The sequence below is a fragment of the Balearica regulorum genome, chromosome 1 (assembly GCF_011004875.1).
Source record: "Balearica regulorum gibbericeps isolate bBalReg1 chromosome 1, bBalReg1.pri, whole genome shotgun sequence".
Lineage (NCBI taxonomy): Eukaryota > Metazoa > Chordata > Aves > Gruiformes > Gruidae > Balearica > Balearica regulorum.
The window spans coordinates 66,286,339-66,306,329 of NC_046184.1; the positions used below are offsets into that span (position 1 = coordinate 66,286,339).

Here is a 19,991-nt window from a genome sequence, read left to right on the forward strand (position 1 = left end):
AATGCCAAAGGCACTTCTGCAATGAACACAAATAATGTGGGAGACCTCCCCCTGCTAGATGAGAAAAAGGAAGAAAAGAGAGAAATGGGAAGAACTTAAACAAGTAACAGTTCTTGAACTGCATTTCTGTCACCATACACAAATCCTCTTACTCTCCAGAGCACCCTGCCAGCCAGCCAGAAACAAACCCAGCCCTCCAATAGCTCCCTTTGAGTCAAACATCACAGCAGGCTTGGAGGCACAGTCCTTCCTCCAGGCTCTTCCCATTTCCTGGCCCATTTCTAAAAGCTGGACATCTGCTACCCCTCAGAGACCCTGCGAGCAGTGAGGTTCATGGGGGGAGCTGCAGCAGCCGCCTGCCTGCCAGGGCAGAGCTGCTGGATCAGTGCAGGGCTGGCTTCTGGGGGAGGATTGTGACCCCCTTGCTGTCAGAGCAAGGCTCTTCCACAAAGGAAAAAAGCAGGTATGGTATGCTGTACTGTACACAGCTCTCCCATTCCCAATTTTATGCTGACTTCAGCTCTTCCTTTGCTTCCACATCCCCTGAGGGTGGAGATTTGCATCTTACAAAGCATTCTTGTACTGAGAGTTTATGCAGACATTGCAGCATTTCAGAGATTACTCAAATCTGTTGGAAACACTAGGTGGGGGATCAGTATTTTAGTATCTGCTTCAATCTCAGAAAAGAGAGGAAGCATCCTTCCTTTAATTCTGATTCCCTTTTCCTTTAATGTTGATTTTCCTTCTCAATTTCCTGCCTGATACCTTTAAACTTACAATTATGGATCTTTAAGAATTAAATAAATGCAAAAGTATAAGCCAAGTCAACGCACTGCAAACTGACGTAAATAGACCAGACAGCATGGAATTAAATGAACAAAAATGGCCAGTTTATTCACTGGAACAGTTATGCATTACACTGTAATTTTAATTGGAACATAAAGATGTAAGAATCAGTATATTGGCTTCTTTTAATTATTTTCTTCAGCACTAGAGTGTTTTTCCCAACCATTTGACTGCATGATCATATTACACATGTACAAGCACAGACTTTATGAATCCCTCACAAGGCATTAATCTAGGATTGTCTACAAGGACAAGGAAGAGTTAACATGGGAATTACTTCAATTTTAAAAACAAATGATGCATTTTTGGAAACAAGAATTATTTAACTTTTTTGCTTTTAGCATGAAGTAGCAACAAGAAGAGTTTCCAATATTCAGTCTTTAGCAAATGAACATATATACTTTTATATTCTTCACCATCTAGAAACACTCCATCATTTAACCCCAAGAAGGCAGGACAACATAATGTCAATTCAACATAGGAGTAGCTGAGTTATTACAGCAGTAAACATACAGTATACAAATCTGTGTTTGTCACGAACTCCACCAATGTTAAAACTCTTTTGAAAGGAACACAGCAATCTGTATGCCTCGTTAGATACAGAACATCATGCAAATGGAAACATTAAATAGATTACAAAAGTCACAAAACATCAGTTTGTTTTTTTTTAAATTGTTTACAAAGGATCAAGTTAATTAACCCTTTAACAGTCAAACCACAGGGCTGAAAAATCAATAGGGCAATAACTAATAAAATGGACTTAATTTATCCACTGGCATAGCACACATAGCTGTATCTGTGAACAGGAAAAAAAAAAAAAAAGCTAGATTATTCTTACTTCTTCCTAGCTGATAAAGTAACAACTCAGCTAGCAAGCCAGTCTACTTGAAACTTTTATCAATCGCTTGTGTTTACTGATTTCCAAAATATTCTTGAAATCATATAATCATATAATCAATAAAAACCTTTTAACTCAGTTTACTAATGCTGAGAAAAACATACACTCTTCTCCACTCTTTCTTTTATGGCAAATCATGACAATCAAAACAAATACAGAGCTTCATAGAAAGACATTTTTGAAACACAATGTCCTATCACCCAGAGTCTGCCCACACATTAACTCTAGTCATGGAATAGAGGATTTTTCCTTTACCTTTTGTCAGTTTGTCACTTGGTTGCCATGAGATTTCACAAAGGAGATTTTCAAGAACTCCACAGGAAACAGATTAAAATCCGATAAGGATTTAAGCTGTGCACCTCAGAATGAAAGATACAGACTCACTGTGATAGTCCTCTTGCCCTTCTAGCAGGAGGAATATGCAAGTTGCACAAGAAATAAGAATTTTCTAGCTTAGTTATGGATATGAAAAAGCTACATGACGTTAAGAATCTCATGCATGCATTTTACATTGCATATTTAGATGCATGTGTGCCTGAAGGCAACAGGCAATCGCTTTTTTTGTTTCTTTTCCACAGGATGCTTAATTATACTAAAAAAAAACCCCAACCCTTAATGGCTAAAAAAAGTTTGAATATTGTATATCCCTTTCAGACTCACTGCACACACAGCAAAGGAAAACTGAAGAAAAGTGATGACTGGAATTTTTAAAGAGGTAACTGTAGCAATTACCATACTTCAAAGGTAAAACTTCAGTGCCTGCTGTTCTCAAGCAAAGATTTCCAAAGCACAAAGGAAAGAAATTTACTGTAACCTCAGTGGATATGCATCTTCTGCCAAAGAAAGGAACAGACCTCAGAAGGGCTGATACAGTCTATACCTTATGACAACGATCAGTCCAGCTATCAATCCATGGCATTGGTAGCACAACTACGGACTTTGGCATTGCACGCTGAACGAAAAGGGTGGTATCAAAATAAGGGCCCAGACTCGCGAGTATCGTTCCCAGTGTGAGAAGGACTGGGTCATATTTTGCTAACAGCTTCCTTAAGTATTTGCAACATAATTATCGTGAGCAGCCTTCATAGGTGAGGTCATGTTTCATAAGTGAGGTTATATTTCATAATATAATCTCCTTTCTGTTCACACTTAAATATAGCAAATGGCTTAAACAAGTTTGCAATTTTTTTAAAATAAAAAATAAACTGAAAGTCATCTTGGCATTAAAACTTGCAGCATTAATTGCAGTTTCATTCTATGAACCCTACTGTATAGCTATGATTACATTAATTTACTGTGAAAAATGTGGTAGGAGAAAGCACAGAGATGCCAACCTGTCAATCAGATCAATCAGAAAGAATATCACTATTGCCTCCATCTAGAAGGCAGAAACTTCTATACGATTAGCATGAAAAATGGTAATACTTCCTCTTTCTGTAAAACCTCCATTTACCTTCTGACTGATAGAAAATATATTTTCCATACTATTACATTTTACAATGTATTTATTCATCTTTTTCTCCCCTTATATTGAAATAATTTCTTTTCTTTCCACATATTTCCTATAAACTGGATTTCCAGAAGTAGATCATTTCACTGCACAAGGAATATTTTTTCACTACATCAGAAAATAAAACCCAAACCAAAATGCCCCAGAACTGAATAGGCTATTCCAAATCCAAAGAAATTTCAAGGCCATCGTAGAGAACAAAAGCTGCATTTCAGATACAAAAGTCAGAGCAGGATTTGAATTGCTTCCTTACTGTATAGGGCATATTTCAATGTTTCTGAGTATACTCAACCATTAGTTACAAATTTATGTATAGTTTTTTTCTTAATCTTTAAAAATCAGAATAGATATCAACACATCATACTTTCATTTTAAATGGGCAAGACATAACATTTTGCATCCATTAAAAAACCAGGCTTTTGTTTCTGGTTTTGTCTGCATGTAAATATTTCCTACAAAATCTCTCACAAAGTACTATGTTATCAATCACTATGTAATAAAGAAGAGTTTATCATCTCAAGTTCAAGATATATATTTTATTTTGTACTGGTTAACTGACAAAAGTTGTCGCAGGGACCTACACAGTTTTATAACTTACAGTGCAATAACTACAGCCATTTGTACATTTAAGTTGGTTTGTTTCTAGTTCTCTTATGTTTCCAACACTTAAGTTTTATTACATATAAAAAAATGTAAATTGAAAACTTAGAAATGAAGAATTTAAAGCTTAAGAGAATAAAAAATTTAATGAACTCATTTATTTCTATAAAACGGGGCCACAGTTTCTATACCATTGGATGCTGTTTCGTAACTCTTAAGCCACGTGGCCATACCAGTACGATGTTTCAATTTCCCAAAGCTGCTCTGCAAATCACAACTGGAAACAAACACATTCCTAAACAACTGTTCCAATACAACATTTTTTCCAATAAATTTGTATCTGTATAGAAAGGAAATTTATTTCACTGAATTTCTGCTTAATCTAACAAATTCAGAGAAAATGCGTTTGATTTGTATATGAAAATAGGAAAAACTATTCCAAGTGCAGCCTGCAGTAACTGTATTCAAAGTGCAATGCAAATTCTTTGTCTTTTTAACAATATACAGTAGCTGTCTTTGTTGGACGCAGACGTGGCCACTGCACAATATTCATACACCAGTCTGGTCAGGAATTTTGAGATGCTTTTTGAATGTGGCATTTGCCTCAGACAAAATTTTTAAAAAAAAAAAAATAAAAATCAAAATAGCAGCTCATCTTAGTGTCAGACATTATCATAGAGCTGAACAAGGTTTCACTTGAGTTTTCTATGAGAAGACAACACGTAGGTTAAGTATGATACTGAATAGCGATGTAAATGTATACGAGAAGAATCGCACGAACCACATGGAAACCGAAGTTGAAACACTGCCAAGTGTTGTCTGTTTGATCTGATCAGAATTGGATATCAGTTTGTTCCTATTTTCTCCACCTCTGACTCTGAATGTTTTGTTACAATAGCTCAGCTGCTTTGCCAAGGTTACATGACATACGTTGTTGATGACATAGAGTATTTCTATTTACAGCACCTTCGTTACTGGTACTATGGTAATAATGATTTGTTAGGCACACTGAGTGGTCACCGATTCTTTCCTCTGCTGATGTTTTGTGTGTCGTAACATTTGGTAAGCACTGTTACTAACAGAAGACTGACTTCATTTTCTCAGATTCAGGCAGAAAATGAAAGCATTATTCCAACCACACCTGCAGCAATCTTTTTCCCCCAGCTGCTCTGTACCTTAGGCTGTACTCTGTTTCCCGCTTCTCGGTCATATGTACGCTGCAGAGAAGGAATAAGGACATGTGGAAATATCTAAGCCTTTCCTCTGTAAATAAAATTAAGGCCACCTGACAAAGCAAGGAGTCTGCTAGTTACCAGCAGGTAGGCAGGTAGGCAGTACTGCAGACTTTTTTTTCTCGCTGATGACCAGACGGGAAGCCCATTGATGCTGAACCACGACCCCCTACTTAGCCGCTTGCCTTGCTGTCAGGTACTGTGCAAAATAAATTCCTCTATCCTTGATTCTGGTCTAAGACTCACTATTTTTTAAGAAAAAACCCCAGACGTACTCAGCTTTTGCAGGAAAGAATCTTTAACTAGGAACACTGTGCACTGTTGCGATAGAGTCTGCGTAGCGTAGATCACCTGAGTATTTGTCATAAACTGACATGAGCTAAGGTTCTGTGTCTGTTGATTTTTGGCAAGGAAAAAATGCACTACAGTAAAGTCCTACTAACTTTGATCCACACCATTAACCCTACCTGCATGAGTTCTTTCACCACAGAATACTTCACTCGAAATGCATACGACTCCGCCATTCACACTAGCCTTTCACAGTAAGGCCTCGAACTAGTATCCTGAATATGGGAGCGGGAGGAGAGAATGTTTTTAATTAGCACACAACATTTTACTTGGTTTAGATTTTCTTTCTCAGATACCAAATAGAAAGTAACCCCAAAAAACAGCACCAATTCATCTACTTGTCTGAAACGCAAAATATAATTACAACGCAAGCAAACAACTGAAAACAAATCAATACATCATCCTTTCATCTCCTTCTTAGGCTTAATAATTATCTTTCAGTGAAGAGCTAGAACAAAACCAGAAGCTAGTGTAATAGGAATTAAAAAACCCAAGTGCATAAATAATATCAGTGCAGCAGCAAAATATACAGTCATTGTTAACATTCCAATTCAACCCATTTCCAACATTTTTGTGCAATAAAAATTGGCCATATGCTGACCAATGCAACAAGCTTCTTTTTAATATTAACATGGTCATTCTTCACGTAAGCTATTTCTGCTTGTTTTTAAAAAATAAAATCAATTAAATACAACTCTCAAAAAAAAAAAAAAGACTGTATTTTATAAACACAAAATTCTGGCGCAAATAAAGTAAGAAATAAATATCACACCCTTAATGACAAAAGGAAATTTGAACTGGTTCCTATGGCTGAACTTAGAGGATGTGAAGGTAGGATTTTTGTAACATACTTTTTTTAATATTGGCTTAAGTCTCTCATTATTTCAGAGGTAAAGCCAAGCAGCTGGGAGGAACATTTTTGTCGAGATGTTAAATTTCACTACACTTTAGTTGTGATAGCAAAGTTTGAATACAATCAGAGGAACCATAAAAAGTCTTCTTGATAGGTTGGGCTCTGTGCTTTGTGTTCTTCTTCTCAACCTTCCCTCAGTCGCCAGAGCAGAGGATATGAATCCAGGCTTGTCAATGCAGCAACAAGGCAGGACTGCTCACCCGCTTGCTGGGAACAACCCCAATCTTTGTTGCGTGAACTCCACTCTGTTTGCGTTTTCTCTTACGTTGCATGTGAAAATTAGGGGTAAGGAGGAGGTTTAGAGAGACAGTTGAGAGGGGCACACTGAGAGCTGGAATGTGGCTGCTCTTCCGGAAGAGCATTAGGACTGAAAATCAAAAAGAAAAGAGAAAAAGCGCTTAAAATACACGGCGAACTTTTTACAGGCACATAAATAGTACAAGGCTGGAAACGAACTTTAAAAGCAGATGAAACCTTATCTCCAAATCTGTATCCTCAGATACACAGTATACACAGAGAAAATCCTCAGTGCACACAACTCGGTGACACCTGGATGCAGGCAGGAGATGCCGCAGATACCCTGCTTGCCAGCTCACGTACACAATTGCCGTTTGCGTGCTCTGATGAAAAATGTTGCGTGGAGAAATGAAGGCATGTGCAAAATGGGGGAGCAAATTTGAGGGACAAAAACACATCTTTATGCGAGCATTAAAGATTTTCTATATGCAACTGATCAAATTGTTTGAAATAAAGGATAGTGCCGGTCTGGAAATCAGGTTTCATCACTTTGTGAAAATGTAATCTCTTACTGAATGTGACCTATTTACCAGTACATTAATACAAATACGGTCTAAGCTTCCTCATCAGGCAACATAACTATTACAGAATTTGTAATTAACACTTCCAAAGGGGGTGGGTGTGTGCGTGTGGGTGTGTGTTTTGTTTTCTTTTGGTTTTGTGCTGTTTGAATCCTCTTCAATTCCATCATATACTTTTGTCATTTGACTGGTTTTCATGTAGAATTTGTCTGATAACAGCATTCCCCCCTTAAGCCTCTGAATGTGCATTTATAGCATACACTGACATATAGTGCAGGGAGGTCTGAATTAGCTTTCAGCAAACCAGCTGGGGCTGGAGTAGCAGCCTTGCAGTGGCAGCACAAAGCGAAGGGGCAGCTAACACGAGCATATCCCACTTCTTGGTGCAGAGTTCCGGGATGCTCCTGCTAGAAAAGCTTTGGATACTCAGGTTTGCTCATTTAAAGGCAGCTCAGCAGCCTACGCTACACTACGGTAGGCAATGCGGACACCGCTTAAGTGAGTCTGTCCCGTATGATTCCTCAGCCTTGGCCAGTCCTGTTTTAGAAGGGTGAACTTCAGCTCATCTAGCCAATGTCAAGCTAAGTGACAGCCATTAAACTTTCAAAGAGAGCATGTGGCAAAACAAGATACCAAAATAGAATGCAAGTAAATGCAATTTATAAAAAAAACCCCAAACCAAACCAGTTCTTTAATGTGTCTGGGAAGTGGTTTTTTCCTAATGCTTCAAATGTTCTACAGTCTTGAAGTTATTCCAAGCTCAACAGTGTGACATATGATGAAGGATAATCATTTATGTCCCCATCTTCAAGAAAATTTGCCTTTTCCATTTTCCTTCTTTAGAAACCGTGCTGTTACATATTATCTCTGCGGCACAGACTATCAGAGTGTTGGCTGAAGGAACGCAATTAGTCTATTGCTGGAAATGAATCAATTTGAAATGCCAGAGGTATTTGAAAATCTGCCACTGGAAATGCCAGTGGTACTGAAAATGTCTAGTTCCACTTATAGCATTTACTTAGGGAAACAAAGAAATGACATTGCACTCACTTGAAGACAGACACAAGTGTGCACCATCACAATTAAGAAATTAGATGGCAATGTCCACAATTTCAAGTCAGAGAAGCCTAGGGACTATGACCACAAATTCACAGGTATTACAATTCAGCAGGAGCTACAGTCCTTGCACCTGTGGGCTTCTTTGAAGATCATAGGCCTGCATGTCTTAAGTCAGATTCTGTTTCATGTTAATGCTCCTGAAGATGAGTTTCCTGATTGCAAAACAGCTGGTGAGAGTGCATTATAGAAGCTCAGGACCTCACAAGCTTTGTTTTGTGCTCAGCTGAGAAGGTCAGTCCCAAAGGGTTTAGTGCTACAGACTATGACTCCTCAGTTTACATATAGATTTAGTCTAACCCTAAGCACCTAGGCATAAATATTTAATCTAAAAATATTTTCTTGAACATTAATAGTTGGACTTGTTTAATCAAACGCTCTGAGAAGACACCAAACCTGTCTTCACTAAGTAATTCTTTCCATGTCTGTAACTATCCTTTTCTTCTGCCATTTGGGGCAATCCCAAGCATAAATACAGAATGGACTTGGGGCTGTTGGTTGATGAGAAGCTCAATATGACCCAGCAATATGTGCTTGCAGCCCAGAACGCCAACCGTATCCTGGGCTTCATCAAAAGAAGCATGACCAGCAGGTCAAGGGAGGTGATCCTGCCCCTCTACTCTGCTCTCGCAAGACCCCACCTGGAGTACTGCATCCAGCTCTGGGGTCCCCAACATAAGAAGGACATGGAGCTGATGGACCAAGACCAGAGGAGGGCCATGAAGATGATCAGAGGGCTGGAGCACCTCTCCTATGAAGACAGGCTGAGAGAGTTGGGGCTGTTTAGCCTGGAGAAGAGAAGGCTCTAGGGAGACCTTATGGCAGCCTTCCAGTACCTGAAGGGGGCCTACAGGAAAGTTGGAGAGGGACTGTTTACAAGGGCATGTTTCAGGACAAAGGGTAATGGCCTTAAGCTGAAGGACGGTAGATTTAGATTAGCTATAAGGAAGAAACTCTTCCCTGTGAGGGTGGTGGGGCATTGGAACAGGTTGCCCAGAGAAGCTGTGGATGCCCCATCCCTGGAAGTATTTAAGACCACGTTGGATGGGGCTTTGGGCAACGTGGTCCAGTGGAGGGTGTCCCTGCCCATGGCAGGGGTTTGGAACTAGATGGGCTTTAAGGTCCCCTCCAACCCAGGCCATTCTATGAATCTATATGATTCTACGATATTCTGCCAGATACAGCATCGAAGAAGGATCTGGGCAAGATCTTTGTCTACTCCACTCAAATGAGTCTGTGTCAGGAGTGACTGCAGAGGGACCCAAAAAGTCTGCATTTACTCTCAAACTTATCCACTTATCAGGAGCCAGTTCCTGGCTTCTGCACCTCCTGTTTTCAAGGCAGGCTTCGGAGAAGCACTAATCTTAAGTACTTCCAAGAAATAAAAGTGAATTAGAACTTTAACATCACATTTGCAGAAAACAAACAAGGAGGCAGTCATGTTACCCTACAAAGACTGTCTTACTCTCCCCCTCTTTGCTGCCCCATTTCTTTTTTCAAAGGACTTCTGTAATTGTCAGAAAGGAACAGAAACTCAAGGTTTTCCTTGCTCATTCGCAGAGATATGTTTGTCTTTTGGGACTTCCTTCCCAGCTTTAAAAATAAGCAACACGAGATGTTCATGCTCTGAGGGAGTGGACTGGTGAGGAAACGGCCGTAGTGACTAATATCTAATTATGTATAGCAATGGCCTGAAAGATCTCTGAGACACGTGAGATTCTCCTCTACGCAAATATGCACAACCATAATAATGTTTCAGCATGACCTTCAGTACAAAGCCAGCCCTGATTGCACATACTGTAATACAAACTATCTCAGGCTAAACTCAGATTAGGAATCACTGTGCTTAGAATTGCATTCATTTTCTCTTCACGGTAATTCTGCGTTGCTTCTCACTTTGAAATACAAACACATTTCTATGCACAGAACAAATATAAAACTTTGTCTCACCATTTCCCCTTTCAACCAATAATAAATATTAGGGAGATTAGGAATAGAAAAAAAAATTACAAGGTTATCGGGCACCTTTGCAGCAACATATATACATCCATCATTTGCATTCCTAGTTCATTTGAATCTTATCCTAACACTCTACTGTTATACCATCCTCTCTTCAGAAAAAAACAAACATACATCCAGTTCAGTAATGCAGATTACTGTAGCAGCATATAAACAAAAATTACATCAGAATTGACAAGTGATGCATGGCATGCAGCGTGCTTTTTATGGCAGTATAGGTGTTGTGGCAGCAGGTCCCGGAGCTGAGCTATCAGGCACATTGGCAGTCATGGGCAATAGAGGATGCAGGTGAGGTTAGTAACACGAAGCAATAGAGAGACATGGAAGAACCTGAAGCTGTTGATTATTAACTGAGAATAAGGAAGAATATTGTTACATTCCCCCCCCCAAGGGGTATATGCAGCTTTTAAAACATTTGGTTTTAATAGACATTTTTATAAACCTTTCTTTAAAGGCTGGTATCATTTGGGGAGCTATTCATTCAGTCAATGAATGAAGTCTGTGTCATTTTTTGTGTTAGTATTATTGCCTGGTTTTAAGCAGCTTTCCCTCCTCCCTCTGCTAAAAATGCTAATCATGTATTTCTAAAATCAATTGGAAAATAGCATGCAAAGCCCTTTGGTGTTAGTAAGTACTCTGTCGTAAAGATGCCATTCACATGCAATATTGTCTGGCATTGATTGTAACTGTAACAAATCAGCTATGGAAAATATAAACAGGCTAGTGATTTTTTGGAATGCAATCATTTTGCATGCAGTAATATTTTACCTTATTTTTAATTTATTTCCTATTTTATATGAAATAAAAACATTATTTCTTATTAAAAATTAATATTACTTTCATCTGCAGTATCAGGGTTTTGGGGTTTGTTTTTTCTGTTTTATTAATAGATTACTTAGGTCTAGAGTTTAGCCTCTGATAATGAAAATGTGGTTTTCACTGCATTTAACAGAAACCTCAATACGGTCCAAGACAGATACACTCTTTTTAATATTGGATGATGGTAATATTTTAATCTTGTCCAATATAGTCCATCAGGCAAGTAGCTACAGATGCTAGGGAAGTGTGAACATTATCCAGTAATTTTCAGAGTAAGCCTAGATTTGGTTGCTTGCCCCATAGTCCTGGACCTAGAAACTGAGGTGATGTATGGAAGGCAGAGTGAGACTTTCACATGGTTCACCAAAACCTATGCACTGGAATCAGGGCACTTTCACAGTTACTAGAAAATTCAGAGTTACACAAGTCCCGCTTAAAATTCAGTATAGGCAGTGGATGAGGGAAAATTCTCCGTATTTGATGTTAAAGTTCAGAGTGAATCTGTGTTATGGTCAGGCATATTAACTAGTTTGAACATGATTAGACATATTGCAGGGTACAGAACAAACATCTGTGTGAATTACAAAGTCTGAACAATCTGTTGTTTGATCCTGGGTGAAATGCCACTGAGAGGTCATGTTACTGCAAGAGTAACATTAGAGACTTAAAAAACAAGCAACGTCTCTCAAAATGAGTGACTTCAGGGCTAGGCACACCTTTAATTTGCCTCATTTGGCATCACATGATTGAAAGCACATGTGCCATGCCAGGACAGACTATCAGAGGATGAGGAAGGGCAATACAAGCTCCCATCTTCTTCCTCTGCTGGATTTAGAAAAGCTGAACCTCAGTAAGTCTAACTGGTTCTTTAAATGCCTTTAAATTTTACTCCATATTTTAATTACTTTATTTAAAGCACTCAGCAACTTATGCCATCATGCCGCCTTGCATTAAATCTGTTATGTTTCATTGCTTTACAAGGCTGTGCAGCTTTGTGGCCCAGACAAGCAAGGCAACAGTGTTAATACATCAAAAATAGCGTGTTGTTTTCACTTCACCAGAAGCCTATCAATCTAGTGGTAAAAACCAATTGTCAATAGTTCGGCTAAGTATATAGGTGTATGTTGTTTGTGGGATGACTGATCTGATTTTTTTTCAATATTAACCATATTTTTAATTATCATTATTGTTTTACATATACCACAGTTTTGATTTGGAAACATGGTGGGAAAGGCCTCTTGAACAACACTTCCAGTTCTGGTTGTAGCTAATGAGGTCTTCCTAACTGAGGAAGAATTCAGGGATAAACCAGAAAACCCTGAGACTTTCCTTTGGACCTTATCCCTTTCTGTGGGATTGTTTGCAGAACAACATAAAGCTTGCAGGTAAATGTATAGCAGTAGTAAATCAGGTAGGTCTTCCATTCCGAGAAGAATTTTTAAAATTGCAGGAGCAATTGTTTGTTAGCATTTAGAGAGGGATGGTAGTACAGCATATTCTCCACCAGGAGAGTAGCTCTGGAAGGAACTAAATAGGCTTTAGTTTTGTGATGGTAAATTAAATAGGGTTAAAATAAGACTTATTGACATTAAACCTCCATGTATCCAAGCTCCAAATGGTATTCTCAAATTGTTGTGACATCTAAAAATACAGCAGAAACCACTTCATAGGGATTTTAAAGCTTTTAAATGCAACTAGTAACTTTTTTCAGTGTGCTGTAACACTCCAAATTGCAAACCAGTAAGTGGTACTTATCAGTTATAATAAGCTTTATCAGTAAACTTATCAGTAAAATTTTCATAATAGCCATAAATAGTAAGAAAGTTAACAATACTTCCACTTTATAGGCAATAAAAAAGAGGCACAAACAAAGCAGCTGTTCCAAGGCCAGAAAGACCTCTTGTGACTCGCAGAGTTGGTGCTCGGCAGTGCCTGACGTGCAGTCTGAATGCTGTACCGTGCCCATCCCCCGTGGGCATCACTGCAGACTCCCGCACACGAGAAGTTTAGTGCTGCGTGGGAAATAGTTTCATTGTACGTAGAGCTATAGATCCGCTTGGTCACTACAGATCAGGCTAAGGTCTAAAAATAACGTAACTTATTTCAAATGAGAGTACAGGCGTAAGTGAATATACGCACAGAATATACCGTGAACAGATAAGGAAAATATTGCAATCTCTTTTTCCTTAGGTTGGTTTTTTGTGCCTTAACTCAACCATCTCAGAAGCGTGATTTGGCCTTTGTGCCACCTACGAGTTTACTTTTAACAACAAGATTAAGAACTGACTGAGGGTGGGTCTGAGTTTCCAGGTCAAAGAAAGCTTTCTCAGGAGCGTCTGCAAAAATCTCACAAGTGCCTTACAAAAAGAGAAACCTACACCTACCCTAAAATGAAAAGTCCCCCATTTACGTAAATTTATCCAGCGACAAAATAAAACCATTACTATTTTAGCACCATGGAGAAACTGTCTGCATAAAAAGACCAAATGAGGACTGCCAAGATCCAGCTTTGCATTCTTTTCCATATTTTTACATACATATAAACCTCTGAATGCTGCCATTCCTGTTTGTACTGTCACTGCAGACATTATCACTGTTCCTCAAGTTGTTAAAAGTTTGCTGTTAGTGCAGGATTGCAGCGAAGAGCTTTTGTGTGAGGAAGAGGAAGGCAGTTGCAGACGTGCATGCAGCTATGTGCAAAGAGAAAAAGAGTTAGTGACATTTACCTGACAGTCTGGCAATCTGGCCCCCTGGCTAGTTGTGAGCCGTGTGGCGGTATGGAGGCAGCAGGCTGCTGACAATCTACAAGAAACTGATAAATTAGACATATATACAGAGAGATTACAGAGCAAGGGGTTAGTAACAATAGTACACAGGCTACGCGTCTGATGGAGAGATTTAGTGAGGAATGTGTTCTTGGTTCCTTATCTGACAGAAACACCTTTTTTCTGATAGTAATAACAATAGTTGTTGTATTTTTCTTTTCATGAGAAGCAATGAAGACATTTTTGTTTGTCTTCCCGTAGCACTGGCAGATTTTTGTTTAAACAGACAGCAATAGTGGGCTGTATTCAGGATCTGGGCTTAAACCTTGTATTCATCATTCTTCTGCTGGTGATGAAATCGTTCTGCTTACATCTAATATAAAAAGTGTCAATAAAGCTACCCCAAATTTCTGCAGAAAACTTACATCCTCATAACAACAGTTACAGATACCATGTCATTACGGTCATCAAGAAAAATCTTTGCAACTTCTAAATAGTGCTTGGGAGATTAGTTTTTATAGGGAAAAGGGAGAAATTGATATAGTCATTTTTCACTATTCTGTCTGGATTATTTTATCAATTCTCTGCCAAAGCAGTCTCCACATTAATCACTTGCAAAGATGCAAGTTCTAGTTCTTCATTTATTAAATAACCATAAAGCCAAATGATCTTTTATTGCTACATTTTTACAGTGACATTTGAAATATGAAGACAGCTTTAAACTCAACAGTATTTGTGGGACTCAGGGAAAGTAGTTGAACAAGACAACCCTGCTCGCTAGCTCACTGGTTTCTACCAAGATCTCCAGATTTGCCAGTTTTCACTGCAGCAGTCTGGCCTTTCATTCCACAGCCTGTGTGATTCAGATTGTCAGGTCCTTTCGAACTATGGGTGAAATTCTGACCATCTGGAAAATACTGCAGGTTACTTTTTGTCTCCAGCAGGCTTTGCAGATCTATTGTCCTCTCAGACTACTTCAACCTGATCCTCAACCTACCTCTTCAGTGGAAGGGAGTTACTTTCCCCTTGACCTTAAAAATGAAACGACTAGACTTCATGTACTTGTAAAGAATTTGATTTTTGGATTTTTTCAATTGGTTGCTACTTAAACTCAACACTAGTAATCATTTCTCTTTACTATGTGAATGTTTTCCAAAACCCACTTCTATTCTTTGTCTCAATCAAGTGGAAGAACGCGTAAGTAATTTGCTGTCAAGTGTCTTGAGATGACATCAGGTACAATGCAGAGCAACACACCTTCCTAGCAACACTGAGCATCATATCCAGTATCATAACATTTCCCTTTCATACAAGCCCAGAGTGCTTCTCCCTACTTCCTATGAAGATCTGTGCTGACCTCCAGTGGGTGGAAGCAAGTGTACCCAAATCACCAGTTTCTTACTGCTTCAGCCAAGAGAGGGGTTTGGACCTATTTTCAAGTGCACAGGTATCTGCAGATATATATGATATATAGAATATCAGAAAAATATATGCATAGCTAGTGCTGACACCATTGTGTCAGAAAGCAGAAATGGAATGAGAAGGGATATTGTACGATACTCTATTAACCAGGATAGTCACTGTAGTCCTCAGTATTTCTTTTAGCAGAGGAGTTCAAGAGTTTGTAATGTATTTGAGCCACAAATAAATGGGTCTGTCATTTCAGCTCACTTGAAAGGAAAGGTGCCTGGGAGGACAGACAGAGCAGGCTAATTGCAGAAGGGAAATGATTCTCAAAAAAAAATTAGAAAAATATGAATGGCTTATTCTAAAAAAAAATAGTTTGCAGAAGTTCAAGGCAAAGTCATCCCTGACAGCATTCTGTTCTGTATTCCTTTTCTCACTGATTACCTTCTATAAGCTATGTGAATAAAAGGTGCAGACAGGTTTCATAAATATAGAAGAAATTGTTCTGACAGGCTTTGCCAGAACAACGCAAATGCCTGATTTATGATCCTATTCTAATATTTTGAACATCCTGCAAATATTTTATGATGCCTCTTCATCTGCTAGATTTGGCAGAATGCATGAATAGAGCGCCAGATTCTGCAAGTGTTATACAACCTGGATAAAAACTACTTGATGTGAGCAAACTTCCTCAACTTCACATGAAACAACAGTTCTACCTGGTGCCAGCAATGCTCACACAATCTGACTCACACTCACTCACATCAGTGTGAAATCCAGTGATCCACATGACTTAAAATGGCTGAATCTTCCTCCTACATGCTGAAGGAGTGAAGGTTTTGAGGATTATGCTAGGAAAGAGCTAAGCAGAGTGCATATGGCTTACATATACACATTTCAAATTCAAAGGAGCTCTTATCTACTTATGTCCAAGTAGCTGTGCCAGAGGAAACTTTATTCCTTATGTATTTAATCCTTTTAAGTATTTTGGAGGGTTTATAACTCTATTCTCTAATGCCATGACAGTCATAAACACAACGTAACAAGAAGTAATTTCAAAGGTGAAAACTAGAAGACAGCATTCAGTCCTTCCCTTCTGCTAAGGAACTCCTGCCTGTATGAAATGTCTGTTTCTTTCTGAAATACTCTGCTGAAGGTTAAAAGTTTCAAAGATGCCTTTACTGATTCTGTGATCAGTGTCACATACCATAAAAACAAGGAAAGACATACTCTCTTTCACTGAAAAACAAAAACAAATAAAAATTTAAGAAATTACATGGAAGAGGCCTGTTCCCAGTATTTTTCAAATCTCAGGTAGCGTCAGTCAAGCTACAGAGTGAGAGGACAGTTTGTTATTTGTGTAGAAGATGCTTGGGGAACAGACAGAGATTATACTTTCTAGTGTGTCTTCAGAGAACACCACCCACAAATGATTAATGAAGTTATAAAATACAGACTATCTCTTTTCTCTGTCCTCTCCAGTTGCTGAGAGGAAATAAACTACTGAGGGCAGGGGATGGGCTGGCTGATCTCTTAAGAACCCTTCTGCAATTCTATCAACCTATAACCAAGGAGGAGCTACTGTACACAAAACTTCATATACCAGTTTTCACTGAATTCAGTAGGACAAGGGGTAATGGGTTTAAGCTAAAGGAGGGTCGATTTAGATTAGATGTTAGAAAGAAATTCTTCCCTGTGAGGGTGGTGAGGCACTGGAACAGGTTGCCCAGAGAAGCTGTGGATGCCCCATCCCTGGAAGTGTTCAAGGTCAGGTTGGATGGGGCTTTGGGCAACGTGGTCTAGTGGAGGGTGTCCCTGCCCATGGCAAGGAGGTTGGAACTAGATGGGCTTTGAGGTCCCTTCCAACCCAGGCCATTCTATGATTCCATGACTCAAGTCCGTAGTGAGTCCTGTGGCAGTATCAGTGTTCACCACTGCATCTGTTGGAGCTTTGAGGCTTGACTTGCGCTATACGTTAGGCCTGTTCCAATTTTCCAGTTCTTAACATTTTAGCCATTTGCTGGCAATGATGGTGCAAAGGGGTCAGGTATTTCCTCTCTCACAGATTAGCCAGTGCTGATTTCCCTTTGGAATCTAATGCCCAGTCCTAATCAGGCTAATCAGCTCCTGATGTAAGAGCATTAAAAATACCAAGCTCAGAGAAGCTACATCTGCTCATTATGAGGAATGAATGTGCCACTATAAATTATCTGCCAAGAGCAAATCTCACAAAAAAGTATTTTCCTGTGCTTCCCTCTGGCTCACAATGCATTTCCCTCATGTCACAAGGTGTGCTCTGCCCTCCAGTCTGTGAACTGGACGACTCTAATCAACACAGACCTGCTTAACTGGGTGATTAGTGTCCAAGAGATGGGCATGCCTTCTGTTGACATCAGCAATGTCCTCAGTGAAAAACCTACATGCAAGCATTTTCAATCCCACCTGCTCAGAACCCAGCATACTGCAATGGAACATCTCAGCACATTTATGACACTCAGTAAAGTAATAATCTCTACACAGAGATAATCTTGCTGTCAAAGACCAAGACTAGTAACAATCCCAAGATAAGCACTGGGTATGCTGTGAATCAGTAACCAGCATATAACATACTTTTAACTGTGTCTAGTTCAGGTAATCAATGGACAGCTTTTTTTTCTCTTCTATCTCAAAGGGTAAAATTGAGAGTCAAACAATAAACTAAACATTTTTTACAGGTACTGTTACATATTTGGTATTTCTGATATGAAAAACATTCAAAAAAATCTGTTCTTGATAAAAGAAAAGCTCTCAGGAAAGGTTTATCACAAAATGTGAGATTGAGGCTTTTTCAGTCTTTTAAAACAAACTCCCCTTAGCATCCCATTGACCACTCCAGGCCAACAGAAAGTCCTTCTCTCCTAGCTAAAAGTTTTTGAGTTATCTCACTTTGTGTCATGCTACCCAATGCTCCATAAAGTTTGAGGAATTTGATAACATGTCTATGAAGAGGTTTTGACAATTTACTTGAAAAGAGAAGCTGTTTCCATTTATATGGTAATGAATTGTTTTCTTCCCCGAGACGTCAATTTAATGGGAAGGAACGAATGGTTAATAACATGAATCAAAAGTATTGGGCAAAGAACAAATCAGTAATCTTCTGGTTGTGCAGAGGCAGAAACACACTGTATCACACAGCAAGTCCTACAAAGACAATAAATCAATCCTCTCTGCTCAAAGGTGGGGAACAAGGAAAATTTCCAAATCCAAAAGATAAATATGAGATGTCAAGAAAAACGGGGCAGAGGGTACTAAAACACTCACCACCACCACCCTCCCCGATGAGTTGAGATTTGTAGAGATGCTTTCAAACTGTAATCTGACAGGATGAGAAAAGTCCCAAACTGTTTATGTCCAGGGGTGATAGGGACATAAGTTTATACTATTATTTGACTAGCTGGTTTCACTTATGATTTATCTCTGCTTTTCTAACGGATGCCAAGAAAACTTTGACCTTCCCGAAGGCCAAGAGGAACTTTAAGTGGTAATGGTTATTGCAAAGAACAGCTGGTGAGAGGACAGCTGTGGCTTACCTTAGGAAAAAAAGCATGAACAATGGTACGGGTCAAAGATTAGAAGAGTCTCTCCCTTCTCCTGCTTCCAGGGTCAGTTCGGGTCTGGAAATAACAGAGTTACCTCTGCCCTATGCACAGCCCCAGCTGGTCAGCCTGCCAGCTGCAAACTGGGTGCAGCCCTGCACTTCTGCAGACTGTCTCTGGAAGGAGAAGACCATGGTGGAGCAACCACATGGAGTCTAGCCGGCCTTATGAACCCCAGTTCTCTCAGAGCAGGATTTACTTGGGTTCTCCTGGCTTGGGAGCAAAAGGAGCAGTGCCAAGGGACTCCGCTATGGTACGAAGCCATTGTACAGCTCCGTGAGAGCCAGCACGCGGGCAGCCTAATAAACTTCACCAGGTGCAAGTTAGCTCCTGCACAGACATTTTCCTGTACCCAGATTCTCTGGAGTTTTCCCACTGTCCGAGTTTTACCTCTGCTCCTATTAAAACTAAATAATGGATTGTTGATTGCAGATAGACAAATTTATCAACCAAGTATTAGTTTTGGCTTACTTTGTGGAAAAGCTGACTTACTATGAAATTTTTATGTCAAGCCTTGCAAATACCCAGGTAACTCATATCTTAAGCTGGCTATTCAGAGAAACTTGGTGCCTTAGATTATCATTGGTTGGAGATGTTTCAACAACAGTGAATTCTTCTGCTAATTATTTCTTAAGTCTTCTCAAAAATTATTTGAAGAGTAAAGGCTAAGAGACGTGAGCGTGCTGCTGAACTCCCATTCACACACAGAGCTGAAGGCATCAGCCATAGCTACATTTTGCACTAAGATGCAATAGGCCAGCAGTAGGATGCATCTAAAATCCTCATCTCTTGTCATCTCCACATGTCCACTCTTTTTCTTGCAAAGGTGGCCTGGGAATGTCCCACTGTTTCTACACTCCCAAGCTTCTCACACAGGCCTCCTGGTCCTCCTCCTCTTAGATCTTTACCTTCAGGACAAGGTCAGACAGAGGAAACATAACAGAGACTTCTGGTAAATGCTTCTCTGAAGTAAGAGCAGGTGATTGAGCTTATTGGAATAGGTAGGGTATTTATTTTCTATTTTCTGATAGCATTTAGATAAATGTTACCTGTCTTAGCGATTTC

General features: G+C 39.3%; 1 protein-coding gene across 8 annotated transcripts in view; it reads right to left on the bottom strand.

Moving 5' to 3' along the window:
• BICD1 (BICD cargo adaptor 1) overlaps window positions 1-19,991 on the bottom strand; it is a 272,459-nt gene that overhangs the window by 82,477 nt on the left and 169,991 nt on the right. For 3 of the 8 annotated variants that reach the window (XM_075755869.1, XM_075755887.1, XM_075755902.1), the window contains 2 exons: window positions 13,846-13,921; window positions 1,503-6,714 (listed from right to left, as the gene is read on the bottom strand). The exons of 1 other annotated variant lie outside the window; for it this stretch is intronic. In XM_075755869.1, the coding sequence (XP_075611984.1) occupies window positions 6,627-6,714; window positions 13,846-13,921 (164 nt within the window). In that variant the 3' untranslated portion in view covers window positions 1,503-6,626. Of the gene's footprint in view, window positions 1-1,502; window positions 6,715-13,845; window positions 13,932-19,991 lie in introns of those variants that run through there. 4 more of the 8 variants (XM_075755858.1, XM_075755876.1, XM_075755896.1 and 1 more) reach the window with 3 other exon arrangements.